Source organism: Halichoerus grypus, chromosome 14 (assembly GCF_964656455.1).
Source record: "Halichoerus grypus chromosome 14, mHalGry1.hap1.1, whole genome shotgun sequence".
Lineage (NCBI taxonomy): Eukaryota > Metazoa > Chordata > Mammalia > Carnivora > Phocidae > Halichoerus > Halichoerus grypus.
Genome location: NC_135725.1, coordinates 43,110,644 through 43,127,075, shown reverse-complemented (window position 1 = coordinate 43,127,075; position 16,432 = coordinate 43,110,644). Strand labels below are relative to the sequence as shown.

The 16,432-nt window shown below is 39.5% G+C and overlaps 1 protein-coding gene across 10 annotated transcripts in view; it reads left to right on the top strand.

The window, feature by feature from the left end:
• BNC2 (basonuclin zinc finger protein 2) overlaps positions 1 to 16,432 on the top strand; it is a 429,802-nt gene that overhangs the window by 294,135 nt on the left and 119,235 nt on the right. For 9 of the 10 annotated variants that reach the window (XM_078061248.1, XM_078061246.1, XM_078061247.1 and 6 more), the window contains one exon: positions 7,722 to 7,957. The exons of the other annotated variant lie outside the window; for it this stretch is intronic. In XM_078061248.1, coding sequence (XP_077917374.1) covers positions 7,722 to 7,957 — 236 coding nt within the window. The remainder of the gene's footprint in view (positions 1 to 7,721; positions 7,958 to 16,432) is intronic. 10 annotated transcript variants of the gene reach the window in all.

Sequence of the window (16,432 nt, the reverse complement as noted above, 5' to 3'; positions counted from 1 at the left end):
ATTTTGAAAGTGAAAAGCCATCCTAACATTTTCATATACTACGTAACTTGCCAAGGTCATGAAGCAAGTAAGTGACTGAGCTGAGATTTGAACCCTTGGAGTCTGGCCCTAGAAACTGTCCCTTATCTGGAGGACAACAATCTTTTTAACATTGGGAACTTTAAATCATTGTTTTAAGTCATTATTTTATCTCTTTAACTCTTGTTTCCAGTTCACTTCCTCCAAATAACATTACTATAAATATAGTCAGTCATGTTCACTGGAAAGTCTTGTATCATTCAACTTACACATGTCTGCAATGAAAATTAAGAAAATAATATATTATAAATAGAGATTTTATTGTTTAACTTGATCAAGATGATAAGATCCAAAGCAATAGAAATATTACAAATTTTTCTAATTTATTAAACACAAAGTGGATTTTTGTTAGAAATAACACCTGTCAATAAAATGGATGAGGCTATAATTTTTTTCTTCCCAGACTAGTTCATATATCAGTAAATGAATAGTATTTATTGTAAGAAATAGAAAAGTTACCCTGTCATTTCTCATTTTTGCAGATGTAACTGCTGAGATACCTGTTCACATGAATAGGTGGGACAAGGAACTTTATCCCATTGTCATTCACTTCTTAGAAATCATTTCAAATTGTATGCCAAAAACTACACAATGATCAGTTAGTTTTGTTAAAAGGAAAAAAATGAAAATCACCCACCTTATTACCGAGATGTTGTTATAGTCATTCACCTTCTCAGTTTCTGGAAAAAGGCATTAACAAGGTGTATTAAATGTCTACTTATAAATTTAGCTGTTAGTCTTTCATTTAGAGGCATATTGTTTATTCTAGTATACACAGAAAAGATTGAGAAAATAAAAATACTGTATTATTCAAATAGTTTCTGCAATATGCTTTTTATTTTTTTTTGAAAAGAGATACTTTTATCATTGCAGATTCAGCTATCTTGATTGACGAAAATTTCCACCAGTGGTCATGGTCAAATCATGCTTCCAAATCTAATTTAATTTTCTTTGGAAGAAATTGAACTCACATTTCAATTCAAATAAATGTATTAATATGCATTTTGAGAAAAATTATTAAAAAATCAATGTGTTGTAGACTGTCTAGAATAAAATGTGGGGTTAATAATATTACTCAGTTTACAATAGAAATGCTATTTCTTATTACTTAATTAGTAATGATGTAGTATAATGTAAACCTAAGTTTTTTTATGAAGAGTATGTTAGAAGTCATGGGAAAAAAAGTCATGGTCTTACTTTGATAATGTGGTTCCATGCATGTATCACAATATGGTGTTGGACTTCAGGAACAAATTAGGTAAGAGTCGTATATTATAAAAACATGTATTAATTTCGTTAGATCTCATGGTTAAACTGATTTTATGTATTTAATGAAAGCAGTTATGTAGTGCTAAAAATTAAGTGCTTTGGCATTTAGATCATAATTTATGTTAATTCTACCTTTATTAATAGGTGTGGAAAATATTCAAAATTTTATAAGAAATAAGATGAGGGGCACCTGGGTGGCTCAGTCAGTTAAGTGTTTGACTCTTGATTTTGGCTCAGGTCATGATTCAGGGTCGTGAGAGCAAGCCCCACATCAGGCTCCACGCTGAGTATGGAACCTGCTTGAGATTCTTTCTTCCTCTCCCTCTGCCCCTCCCCCCTCCCTTCCTCTCAAAAAAAAAAGATGAAAATGATGATTAATCATAACTGAAATAAATATTTTGATATTATTTGATTAAGTAGGTTGTAACTACCTTATTAAATGATCAACATAGTTTCTGAAAGAAATCATGTAAAATTTCTATTCACGTTTTATCTAATGTGTCTTACAAAGTTTATAGATCCAGGAAAATACTCAAACTGAATTTAAAAAAGTAGACATGTCATAGGCTCAGGGGTTTTTCTTCCCAGGTAATGATCCCAACTTCTCGGGATGAGTGTCAGGATTAACTGAAAAGAATGGCTTGCCTTTGAATATCTTGGGAGGCAAAAGCCATTTCCAGTATTGGACACTTGTACTTTGCTCTCACAGGATACTTTCTAAAGAGTGATTCATTGTTAAAATAGGTAGGAATGCTAGAGGTGAATGCGTTCTGTCTGAATTCTGAATATTCCAACATAGACCCAAACACCAGGTTCTAGCTACTCCTTCCCCATATAGGTATAGTCAGGGGAAAAAAACCCACCCCTTCCCAGGTTCTTGGTGCTTTTATTAATAATTAAAGGGGGCTTTCAGAAAGCCTCATTTAGTTTGGCACCCAGGAGAGTTTTCCACCCTGGGCCATTGCACTGTATAAGTCAAGTCAGAGTACACCATTATTTTGTTAAGAAGGAAGGGTACAATTTTTAAAGGAGAAATGGGGCTTGTGGCTCTGTGGCTGATGTTTATTCATTGGCTTTTACTGCTGAACATGTGCTATGTCCCTCAAGCTAACAACCATTGTTTTAATTCAACTTGTGGACCCTTGTCAAAGTTTTATATCTGAAATTACAAGTCATTTTTATCTTATAAAATGCTTAATGTTTTCTGTGTCCTATTAAGAGGAAATAAAATTATATCATAAGCCTTCCACAGCTTTTGGCCTTTAATATTAAGGCTCCTTACACCTTGCCCATCTGACTCCTTTGTACTTACCTCTAATGGTTTGGCCTCAATTATTACACACTCTGTGGATATTCTGTTGTCTTCCCGTTAGTTCAGTGGTTCTCAAAGTGTGGTCCCTGGCCAGTAGCATCAGCATTTTGTGGAGACTTACTAGAGATGCAAATCTTTGGTCCCCACCGCAGACCCAATCAGAAACTTTGGGGACGGTGGCCCAGCAGTCTGTGTTCTAATAAGCCCTTCAGGTGATTCAAATGCACATAATATTTGAGAATGCCTGCCTTCGTTCCATCTACCTAGACTGCTCTCCTCTTTTCTCACTTACTGAATTCCTAGTTATCTTACAAGACGATGCATTCCTGGCAGAGTTACCCTCTCTTCTGTGTCATACAGTACTTTATCAAATCTCTTTTATAGCATTTATACTGATTGCGTCTGTCTCCTTTTGAAGGTGGAGACCACAACATAAATTACTTAAGCATCTGCATGCAGCACCTACCTTGGTGATAAGTTATTAAGTGCTGGTGAATAAATGAATGTATGCGTGAATGAAGAAGAGCATTATAGGAGGAGTGGTGATCAATAAGGTCAGCTGCTGTGAAGAGATCATGGAGAATAATGAAGGAAAAAAGCTATTGGATTTCATAGTGAGGCAGGTGTTGGTGACCTTTGAAATGCTTGCTTCAGCAGAGTGATGGGCAAGAAGCCCAGATTGCTGGGAGTTAGGGACTTCTAACATGATGAAGACTTGCAAGTTTCCAGACTTATTGACTGTTTATTTGAACATGTGGTGGAAACAGAATTTTCTTGGGAGAAATAACTAAGTGACCTTAGGCCAGTTACTTAACTTCACTGAGCCTGTGATCTCTAAATAGGCAGTAAGAGTAATACTGTGTGTTTTTTATTTTTTTGGAGGATTAAAGGAGATCATATTAACCCCCTAGAATGATGCCTGACTTTTAGTACTTAAATGGTCATTTTCTTTATCCACCCCCCAACACACAATTATTTTTATTTAATAACGTTGATGGTATCCATTACCCTTTGTAAATTTGTATAAGATATGAAATTGTTAAGGATACCCTGTTTCTAGTCATCGGAGAAATTGTGAATAGCATTTGGCCTGGAACTAATATACCTTTAGTTGAACCACTGATAGGTGCTTTGAAATTACATGGTATCCAGCTGGAAAAGTACCCCCAAAAGTGGTTGTCTTAGTTAAGCCTCCTTTAGATACAAATTACAGAATCCTACTTCAGGCAGACATAAAAAGGGAGAGTGAGGAGAGATTTCTTTGGCTCATGTAACTGAAAATTCCGGCCTCAACATTGCCATATCCATATCTTCTGGATCAAACAGTTATTATCAGTACTTGGTCTTTCTCAGACCATTTTGCAGCCTGAACTGTCTTCCATGTGATTCTCATTCTCAAGCATATATATTACCTGCAAATTTCTAAGAAAGAGAAGACTTCTCAGTAGTTCTAACTAAAATCCTAGATTTAGGCTCACTGTTCAGACTTAGGTCACTTGCCCATTCTTGAACAAGTTGCTGTGCCAGGGGCCTGAGGATATCCTGGTTTCCAGGCCTGGCTCAAGGAACATAACATTCTGGTCTGTGAAATAGTTGATACTGAGGGGAAGAGTGACCCCCCCAAAGGGAAATCAAGTGTCTGGTACCAGAATGAAGGGGAGGAGATGTAAAGCAGGCAAAACAGCTGACATCATCTTATTGTATAGAAAAGTGCTTTTTTTTTTACACTGTGCTTCCAGCAATTCTAGGGGTCCCAGCTTAAACAAGTTGAATGGAAGAAGAGAATAACAAATTATTGGAAGTTCTCTAATCCACACGCACTCCAGCTTCACCAAGAATAGCTTTACTTTTATATGTTTTTATACCCAGTTTTTCTTAAGATTTCATTTGAAAATGGACATTGGTATAGGACAATTTAAGATGGTTAGGCCCATAAAGTATAAAGGTAGGTGACCCTCTTTTCTCACTCCATTCTGCTGAACAAGTTCTTGCCCTGCCTTTTATTCATCTCCATTGGCCCAACTCATATTCCTAACCCTACTAAGACTCAGACTTGAGTCCTCCACAGTCAGACATAGGAAGGTCATGACATGAGGCAGACTCAGTTTACTGTTATTAGGACGCTTAAAAAATTTCACTTACCCTTTGCTCACCTAGGAGACATCCCCAAAAGTTGTCAACAACTTGGTGACTTAGTATGATCCAGCAATTGTAAAGCAGAAAAATTTGATACATTCAAGAAATTTGACAGATCATAATATTCGATGATATGTATATGCTGAAATTTATAGTTGACGCCTGCAAGCTGGGCAGTTTAATTTTTCAGTCCTTTGTCGGTGGCTCATCTCCTAGATAATCACTGCTTAAATCACACTCTCAAGTTTTTTTTCCCTTATCTACTATTGACTTTCTTTAAGTACCTGGCCCACCCTTTCATCCTCCATATCAGAGTATAAATGTGGCCAGGTGCCTATTTATGTAAATAAAGCTTTATTGGAACACCGACACACCCATTAGTTTAAGTCTTATCTCCTCTCCCTCTATAACAGCAGAGGTGAGTACTTGTGAAACAGGACGTTTGACCCACAAACCTAAAATATTTACTGTCTGGCATTTTACAGAAAAAGTTGTTGATCCCTGCCATATATTTATGTGGCTTATAACAGTATTTCTCCTTTTTGACATATGGCATATTTATGAAGAAGAATCAGGTGACGTCCTTATAATATTCTTATTCTCTGTTGTTCTCAAAAGCATATCTAGGGAAATGTTTTTGCTTTACCTTTTCACTTGTGCTCTTTCAGTTCTCTGAACAACTTCTCTCTGTTTCTGGAGCCTCAACAGTTTAGTCCTCTTCACCTTCTTAAAATGCCAGCCCTTTTTTGAAGAGCAGGAGGGAGAGGGGTGACAGCTTCCCACCCAGCCCTCGAACACATAGATACACACACCTGTGTGTACTTAATGCATGGCTGTAGGTACCAAACATGGGGACAGAAATCAAGATTTGGTGTCATCTTATTTCCCCTCTACTGAACCCTCTTGCTTTCCTATTTGTGGTGGTCGTGGCGGTGTATTTGGTGAAGAGGTGTTTGGTGCAGGCCAGGAGGGTTGATGAAGGGAAACGGGGGAGAGGAGCAGATTTCCCCTGACCTGGTTACTGGATTCTGTAAGCAGAGCAGCTTACTCATCAGAAGGCTGAGTAGTAAAGCTCTACTTGAAGAAGAACAGGGATAATAATACCTCATTCCTACATTTTTGCAGTCTAAATGCCCTGTGGAGTGAGAGAAGACTTCAATCCCTAGGCTTGTGAATCCCTTATCTTTCCCAAACGTTAAATTAATTTTTAAAGCTATTTATTCAAAGTTGACTTAACCACTAGAATAGGAAAGATCAGACAAATCAGCTGCAAGAAATGAAGTATGAGGAAACCCGAACTCTTTGACAAAGTATTCCTGGGAGTAAATGTGTTGAATGAAGCCAGCGGGTAAATGATAAGGGCCTTTACACTGTGGATGTAAGAAAGCAATTTATCAAGAGTACATGAACTCTCTGGTGACCACAAGTCAGGAGGAAACGAGAGTGGAGGAGGAACCCTGAAAAAATAAATTTGAAATACTAAAAAAAAGTGTGTGTGTGCGTGTACTTTTAAATACCTGCATTAATATGCAGAAATACAGGCATATTCAAACAGGAGTTGCTCAGAGTGCACATGTACGGTAGCCTATACTGTGAAGGGCTGAGGTGCTGGGAAGAGTGGTTGAGAAAGCACGGGCAGTGGTTTAGAACTTGCAAAAAACTCGGGCGCTCTCAGGTGTAGTTACGATTTGAGCCTGGTTGTTGTCTGATACCCATTTGCCTGACTTATGAGATTAGATGACCATCTTTCAGGCTCACATGTTTATCTTTTTTAATCTCTGGAAGGTCATCTGTGTATAATTCTGACAGTTGATCTGAGGCTTTTGTGCTCTCTTAACGAGTTCAAAGCACCTCTCACTCATTATCCCATTAATCTTTGCAGCATCTCTTTGAGCCTTGTAGATGAGACAATGTTATCTTAATTGTTCACTGTAGAGAAACTGAGGAAAACTGTAATTACATTATCTGCAGTAGGGTTCCCAGGAGCTCAGATAAGGATGGGGACTAGAACATATGACCTTATCTTGGCTTTTAGATCTAGATGTAACTTCTTAGACATGAGGAGAAAAAGGCCTAAAGTATTTACTGTGAGGATGGTCATCCTCACTCAGTTTCCTGGACTGAGGTAACACCCCTGAAATACACAGAAATTCTTCAACTTTGACGTTTGTCATTTTTTTCCCTGTTTTCATCAGATACTAAACCCTTGTCAGAGCTGTTTATAAAAAGGGACCAAGTTACAACGTGAATCCCCTTTTCTTGAATAGGCCAGTGAACATTAAACTGTCTAACAGGTGAATAGCAAGAGGGAGAGTTGGAAGAACTACTTCTTGGGATAATCCCTGCTCGCTAATTTAACTTGAGTTACATTAGTAGCTCTTATTCCCTCCAATTGGGCCTTTTAACCCTGTAGTCTAAAGAGCTGCTCCTCTTCCTCTTTAAACCATTCAAGTAGGATAAGGGGTGAATCTTATTCAGAAAACTGATACTGGCTAAGTCTGCTCTTATGGCAGGAGTCGGGAATTGTTTTTCTGTCTGTCTTTGATGGGTGGGGAGGACATCATGGCAACTTGGGCTAAGCCATAGTTCAATTGGCAAATTAATTAGTCAGGTTTTTAGAGCCAGCCACGGTCATTTAGAAACATCCTCAGTGGCTCTCTTTCTGAAAGTCGAGTATGTTTTGTATTTGCTGTTGTCTGCAATTTATAAGCATACCAAATTAAAAAGAAAAGGCAAAGCAGGGAGGGGGTGGGAAGAGAACTGTTTACATTGCAAACTCTTGCTTAAACATCTGTGGTCATGATCCATCTGTAGAAACAGAGCCCTGATAACTTCCAGTGACTTGTTTCTACTTTCTTTGTCTCTGCCCTTTCCCTCGATCTCTGGATTCCCACCCACCTCCGGAACTTTGGTGGGGACACCACAGCCTTGGATAAACTCAGCACGCAGCATCTATACCACCCCACCCAGGTGGAGATCGTGCAGTCCAACGTGGTGTTCGACATCAGCAGCCTGATGCTCTACGGGACGCAGGCCGTGCCGGTGCGGCTAAAGATCCTGCTAGACCGTCTCTTCAGTGTCCTGAAGCAAGAGGAGGTGCTGCACATCTTGCACGGCCTGGGCTGGACTCTGCGGGATTACGTCCGGGGGTACATCCTTCAGGTAGGGGGAGGATGGCGAAGCTGGTGTCTGGCCGGCTCTAGGACGGGTTGAGGGAGAACCCTTGCGAACCTGGTCTCTTTCCTGCCCCTCACAGGCCTGGGCATGCACACCCTCTTCTGATTAAAGTGCTCCTTTTGGCAGGCTTGTTGTAGAACTGGAGAGAAGGAACTCTGTCCCAGCAGGCTGGCACTGGGCCTCGGTGGTGGATGGTAGAAAGGAAAAAGTGACCTGTTGCCTAGCGTTGCTTTGTTTGCATCTTTTTTAAATTCAGCTCTCTGTCCCTACAACGTGGGCTTCCTGCTTCTCCGACAAGTCTGATTTAGCCCCACTAAAAGGAAGGGCTCTTTGAGGTGGGTGACGTGTTTGTGAAAATCTGAGATTACATTTTATCTGGGTTTAGTAGGGCTTTTGCTTGCACGGAGTTTGTAGGTTTAGTGGTTTGTTTGTTTGTTTGTTTGTTTTTTTGGTTGTCTGTGTACCTTATTTATTGCTTCTTCATCCGAATCAAAAGAACTGTAACCCCTGTAAACTCTCTGCTTTTATAACCAGTAAACCCTCACATTCCAGAACCCAGAGACATGGTTATAGATTTGGCTTTCGCAGCACCTGTCCTTCCAGCTTGAGCCTCTTGTTTGTATCAGTGGCACTTGCAATCTGGTAAGGGTCTTAAGACTTTTCCTGGAGGCCTACCGCCTCCGCTTCCCACCCCCACCCCAACCTCCCTGCATTTTTTCGTCATTTTTTGCAGTATGTCATGAGTCGCTTTGCATTGTGTACTTTGTCTCTGAAGTGTTTTTATGGCCATCTGTCTTCCTACGACCCTTGAAGGGTAAATGTTGAAAACAGCATGTTGGGAGACCCCAGGATCCAAAAAGACTACACTGGACGATGAAGAAGTACTCCCTCCTGCCAAAGGAGATCACAGTTGGAGAAGGTAGAATCTGAAGTGATTTTTAAATTTCTTATGGGGATAATACCAGGAGAACTGACCCCTTCAGAAAGAAAGAAAAAAAAAAAAAAGAACGGTTTTTGGCTCTGCCAGCCTTGTTTATCCCCCAGTCACCCTGTGTTGTGTGCAAGGCCTTGGCTGCCAGTGTGGTATGCGAAGAGTGGAGGGCCTCACACTCCCCCTTGCCTTAACCTGGCATAGACACACACACATTCCTGTCATTCTCCTATGTGGTACCTCCAGGTGTTAGCCAGGGCAGGAGAGCAGAGAGGTATGATGACAAGAAGTAGAGAGAGACAGAGGGTGGAATAACCCGTCTGCTCCTGAGACTGCTTTGGTTAGCATTGAATCATTGCTTAGTTTAGGGAGATGTCAACTTGGAAGGCACAAAGAATTTGGCCCTCAGAAGACAAGATGATGATGATAATAGGAATAATTATATATTACGTTTTTAGTTTATAGAAGACTTTCACAAGCATTATCTCATTTGCCTCAGGATGGGGGCATTTCAGTGGGGTGAGTGGAAAGTTAAGTCCTGGGTGGTCAGGAGACCTGAGGGGGCATGAGGTCCAGAAGGAAGAGGCCAGGAAAAATAAAGCATGGAACCAGTTTCACAATACCTGCTCATACTGGCCTGGAGTAGATACGGTGCCACATCTTTCTACATTCGTTTCCACAACATAATTATTAATATCCATTTGGGATAGCTCTTACTCTACAGAAAGGAACAACGCTCTTGCACATTTTTGCACAGAATTGTTAGCATGGCTAAGCACTCTTTACTTTATTCAAAACCTACGATAATATGCCTTAATCTAGTACCACCTTTACTGCCGCCTCTCTGATGCTTAGTTCTGTCATAAGTGCTGTATTTCAGTTCTATGTGTATATTTTTGCCTGAGCTATCCGGAGCAGATATATGGTATCTTTCTGTCCAAACAGATACGTGCATGACTGATTAGTTGCCCTCTTAACAACCCAGTTCACTGTAGCATTTGGATGGCGGTAAATCGGGAACCTGCTTGTCGTAATGTGATATGGTCCTAATGTTTTGCCTTGACCAATACCTGTTCTTTGTTTTACTTGAAATTATTATTTAAGTGCTAACTTTTCTCTGTTTCAGCCTATCTCTAAGGCGTGCATAGAAAACGTCCTTTGAAATGTACTCCGTATTTCTTTTTGTTTTCTTTTCTTTTTGTTTTAACAATACGAAATTGCAAGAGAAATTAAGTATGAGAGGAAGATTCAGCAAAACCATGAGCTGAGATTTATAAAGTCTCTTATTTTAGGGTAAAATATTGCATATGAAGAATTCTGTCATTTATTGTGATACTTAAGTTATAATTAATTTTTATTAACTTAATATAGATTTTGACAAAGTCTTAAACTTAATATAATCTGTTTCTCCATTCAGGGCCTAGGATTGACATTTTGAGAAAATCATAGATGATTTTTACATTAGAAGAATACTAGGTTTAGTTTCTGTCTTGTTTTATTGGTAGGATTGTTGTAATATAGATTTTATTTAAATGATGCTTTTTGTTACTTAGCATTTATCATCTATTTCTTTCTTGTGAAAATAGTTCTTGGTTTAGGGAAAAAGCAAGAGGTTGAAGGACAAAAAACTATGTAGTGAGAAAATGTTCATTTTGTTTAAAAAAAAAAACTCAAAACAAGAGCTAGGCTATAGAAACAAACCCTTTTCCTCTAAAGTAATGTGATTTGGTTATTGGCCAATATTTTAAAAATTATATGTAGTAATGATAAGGTATACACAAATGACTTTGAATATAATTATATGTAACATTTTCATGCAAGGAGGCTGTAAAATGTGTGTCCAAACGTTGTGGAACCCTATAATGCACTGTTAGCGTACAAGTCATTTTATCTGGCTAAAACTCAATTGTCTTGTAGCCCTCAAGGCATCAATTTTAGCATTATTGCTCTCAACAACAGTATATTGAATATTATGTCAGTTAAAGGAGAATAATTATCAAGGCAAGTTAGGGTGGCTGTTAGTCTTACCACATATTGACTTGGTTAGCAGTTGGCTATAGATTGTGTTACTGGGCAAATGAAGATGTACAGTAAGTTGAACTGGTGAAGCCAGGATATTAATTTAACTCTCTCTGGGCCTAAACCTCCATCCCTGTATATATAGCTACTGCTGGTTCCAGAGATAGTTTTGAATGGGAAGAATAGCAGGTGTCTGATCTGATTTTGAATTTTTGGTTGTGGGGGGAAAGAGGAGTAGGCTGTGCAAAACTATCATTTACAAGCGTGTATGAAGAGGTTATTAAAAAGAAGAGGGAGGTGATAGTGATGGCACAGATTTAAAAGACTAGCAATATCTTTCAAGAATCCTGTGCTGTTTTGATAAAAATTACTTTTTCACTTCTGTAATTATCCATATAATTCATAAGCGAGCCAGCTGGGTATAAAATGTATAGCATAACTTGGACCACAACGATTTAAGAATCCAGGTAGCATCTTAAAGGTAGAAAACCCAGTATTTTCCTGTGTAGCAATTAGAGTATTCATTCATAAAGTACAGAAAAAGTGAGGTAAATTTTAGGCATTTTCCCACAAAACAGCAGAAAAAGGAAATAGGTAATTAGATGCTAAAATCTAAAGGAACATAAGATGTTTTTCCTGCTGCCAAAGAGTAATTCTTTTTTCAAGTCTATATCCCATGGTACATTTATTGACAATAAGTAGAAGCAGTGTCCTGTCATTTCCCCATTTCCCCTGTCTTTGACTTAGGATATAAGAGTATAGGTGATTATCATTGTTGAATTTAATCATTTAAAAATCAGGTTTTCACACAGTCATTTTTCAGTTTGAATGTGTATCTGACTTGCCAAGGCTCATACACCAGCCCATCTGTGGAAATCTCTTGCTTTGCAAATGAGTCCTGCCAGAATTCAGAGAACCATATCAGACATTCTGAATAATTAGCTAAGGTGTCAGCAGCCTTGGTAGAGGGCGAGCAGTGATGCACATTCAAATCACCTGTGTCTTGAAACAATCAGAACTAATAGAACCATCAATACTTTAGGAGACTATTTCCCAGAGTATTCTGGGGGCACTGGTCTTTCAGAGGTCTGCCTTTAGATTTGGGAGGAACTACACTCAGGATCCTTCTGGTAGAGCCTGAAGGTACACATTAGCATAAAGGCTGTGAGAAGTTCTGGAGTAAGTGGTTTGTGAGAGTAGGTAAGTTGACTCCACAAACACTTTCCACTTCATAGTGTTTTCCTGTCAAGCTTCTCAGAACTCTTCCTCAACTTGGGGCATTCACATATATGGATTCTTCTGCCTAGACTCCCCTACTCCTCTCTACACATGGGCAATTTCTTGTTCTTTAGGTGTCAGCCAAAGTCCCACTTTTTTGCAGAGGCCTTTTCTGCCCAGGTTAACCAGTGTAAGTCTTTTCTTGTGTGGCTCTACCTCAAGAGTGTTTCCCTCAAGCTCCAATCCAATTTAAAATCAATCAATTAAGTCAACTGTTAAAATGGTTTTCTTCCTGGCTTCCTCACTAGGGAACGCCACAAAGGGAGGCACTCAATAAATATTTGTTAAATGAATGGGTAAAGAAACCTGCTTCACTTGGTATAGCTTGATGTTTCACCATGGAACTCATGGAATATGTAGTAACCTGTTGGTCCAAGGGCTTGTAGTCTTTCCTCAGGCTTCCTATGTACTGGAAGGACAGATGGGCTCCTGAGGGCATTAGGAAGAGCAACAAAAGCTCCCAGACCCCCAGCTAGTGGTTGGTGTAGAACAGGTGTTTTGTGGTATCCATGTGGTAGAAAACGTCAATATTCAGCAAACACTTGTATTTAAACAGCCCTTTGTGGAGCAAGTTCACATATGTTAGCTCTTGGAATCCTCTTATATACCATTCTCTTGTAGATATTGCCGGTGAATTAACATTTGGAGTAGTTGAAATTCAAAGAGATTGAATGACTTTCCCATGATCACAGAAACTATTAATTGGTACAGTTGATGCGCTATAAGCTTCCTGAGGATAAGAACCACTTGCTCATCACTGTAACCCAACTCCTAGTAACCAGCCTGACACAAAATAGTGCTTCCAAAATATCGGAGAGAGGAAATTTTGAAATCTGATTTGAACTCAGGTCTCCAATTCTATGCGGAGTATTTGTTTGTTGTTGTTGTTGTTGTTTTAACAACAACCAAGCTATCTTTCCAGAATGTAATCTGTGAGAGCCTTGTAGCATCCAAGGAGCATGGTTTAGAGAACAGAGAAGGCCTGAGAATCTTGAGCTGGAAAGATAGTTAAGATGTCTCTTGCATTCAGTGACAGGTCTTATCCACCTGACCTTAGTGAAATTAGTCCCTCTTTTGTATCCCTTTTCTTGAGTATTTCTTGATATTCCACCCTGTTTCAGATTACCTTCCTCTCATTTCCATGACCCAAATTTTTCTCTAGATCTGATATTTATCATTGATGCTTCATTGTAAATTCTGCTCTTTGACTTACCTTTCCAGGAATACATACCTTTGGAAGAGTTGTAAAAGTCCTAATCAGTAAGATTTCAACTATATCATGTGCGGGAGGTAGAGCAAAGATAAAATAGCTCTTTTCTGGGTCCATACAACGATATCAAGTTGGATGGCAAAGGGGGTACTGGACATGGAATAAGAATATTGGGCTAAAGTCCCAGTGTTGCCACTGATGATATATGTGAGTATGGAAAATTGGCCCTCGTCAGCCATAGTTTATTCTTCTTCCTCCTCCTCCTCCTCTTCTTCTTTTTCTTCTTCTTTCTTTTTTTTATTTGAGATGGAGGGGAGTGGAGGGACAGAGGAAGAGAGAGAATCTTAAGCAGGCTCCACACCTAGTGCAGAGCCCAAGGCGGTGCTCGATCTCACACCCTTGAGATCATGACGTGAGCCAAAACCAAGAGTCGGACACTCAACTGACAGAGCCACCCAGGCGCCCCCACCGTTTCTTCAGCTTTAAAACTGAGATAACCCCTTATGCCTCTCTTGCTCTTGAATGGCAAAAAGGTGAACTAATGTAGATGAAAACATGTTATAAACTCCCACTGAAGTTTTTCTTTCCCCCACTTATATCTATGCATAAACCTAACTCTGATCAGTTACAGCAGGGAGATATCAGGTGTCAAACCTGTTTCTCTGCAGATATCAAATGCTTAGAAAAAGATAAGTACATTTTAAGCTTTAGTTAATAAGATAAATGCTAGTTGTTTTAGCAAGTAAACCCTGAAATACTGGTGGCCTAACACAACAGCAGTTTATTTCTCTCTCTCAGCAAGACCAGTCAGCGTTCCTGGTTGGTGAACGTTTTCCTCCCTGAGGTACTTTGATCTCTTCAAGGGTCTCTGGGAACTTAGGGCCTCGGCTGTTTTATGGCTCTGCTATTCTCTAGGGCTTCCAGCTCCTCATCCAGGTGGCAGCACTGGGAAACAAGAGAGGTTCTGTGTGGGAGGTTTTCATGGACCAGGTCTGAAAGCAGAGTGGGTCCCTTCTTCTACAGGTCACTAATCAGAGCTTCCATCTAAATGGGGCCAAGTAGTCACTTGGGAACGAGAACGTGTAGTCTGGGGCTGAGCAGCCACCCCCAGCCATACTTTGGCACCATGGAGGATGAGCCCGCTCAGGTGTGGTGGAATAGCTGTAATTCTACCTTCTTCTTCTTTTTTTTTTTTAAGATTTTATTTAGTTTTTTGACAGAGAGACAGACAGAGAGAGAGCACAAGCAGGGGGAGAGGCAGAGGGAGAAGCCAACTCCCCACTGAGCAGGGAGCCCGATGCGGGGCTCGATCCCAGGACCCTGGGATCATGACCTGAGCCGAAGGCAGTCGCTTAACCAACTGAGCCACCCAGGCGCCCCTCTACCTTCTTTTATACAGTTGGACAAGGAAAGCTTAGGGCAGCAGAGTAGTTAAGGCGGGTTTGTGGGTTTGAATCCCGGCTCCAGTTCTTACTAAATGTGTGAAAATAGGCCTGTGTCTTTATCTACCTAGCCTCGGTTCCCTTACCTGGAAAGGAAGGATACTAACAGTACCTTGTGGGTTTAGATAAAATAAGATAATGAAGATAAAATAAGATGATGCATATAAAGCATTTAGTAGTGCCACTTGCTAAGTATCCAGTAAATATTAATGATTAACATAATGATGAAAAAGATGATGATATAGACTCTTGACAACATGGCCATTTTAGACCTTTGTGTACAGAGCAGTCTTTTTTTTTTCACTGTGTCTCTTAGAATGCCTTCCCATACAGCCAGGCAAAAGAGTAGCTACCATTCACTTGTAAGTAAGAAATAACACACATATGTATATACATACACACACAAGCCTGCATATATGTACCTATGTAGTATATACCTGATTACAGGTAAGAGGCAGGAAAGTATAGGAACAAAGGCTTTGGACCTTGGAGTGAGACAGACTTGGGTATGAATCTTGGTTTCAACTTTTGATAGCTCTGTTCCCTAAGGTACGTCATTTAACATATTTGAACCTAAGTTTCTTTATTTATAAAGTTAAATGAAATGATATTTATAAAGTACGTAGTGCAGGAACTAGCCCACAGCACTCTTATTAACGGGTACTACATTGTGAGCACGTGAAGAAGCATGTGTGCTTTTTCTTTTTTTAAGTTTTTAAGTAATGACTTATTCCAAAAACGACAGCCATTTTATTACCCTTGCATTTTTCTATTTCATCAACTCTTCCAATATTCTTCTAAGCACTGGGCACAGAATGAATGACTACTTAATGAATCTATTAAAATGGTTAGAGCATTTGGGCTTTCACCCCACTGCATAAAGTAAAACTTAACTGAAAATAGACAACCTTTTTTATGGGTATTACCTGACCTCACAGATTTTTAGGAAATTTCTGGAGCAGAAAGAAGAATGGTTCTAGGTTTAAATTCGTTTAGGTAGTCCTTCAAATTGCAAATTTTACCACTTAATTACTATGTGCTGAGTACACAAGAGATCTCTCAGGAAGGCTTTACTGTACAGAACCATAAACAAATCATGCTGGTTGTATGGTCAAAATTATAAGAATATACAGATGACCTATAGTATTGACCCAGAGGAGGGATTATTTGACTCCAACTAAGATTGGGTTATCACCACCATAACATAAGGTGTCTTTGCAGTATGTCAACAATATGTGAATCTCTTTCGGAAGAGAAAGATCACAGGCATGAATGATCAAGATCCCCGTCTTTGGCAGGGATATACAAAAGGTAGATGGTTCAGAGCAATGTTCTATATTCACAGTATCTGTTTTCCAGAGTGCTTGGACCACTCTACAGACATTATTCCAGCAATTCTCTTAGCCTCCCTCTTAGAGAGATAGTTTCAGAGACTGTTATCCCTGGTTTTAAAGTTATCGTGGCTGAAGGCCTCAGGCAGGGTCAAAGCTGGAAGTGGAATACAGGGATTTTGAATCCCTTGCCAAAGCTCTAACTATTTGAACAGCAATGAAAATAAACACCTTATATCCAAGGACGTA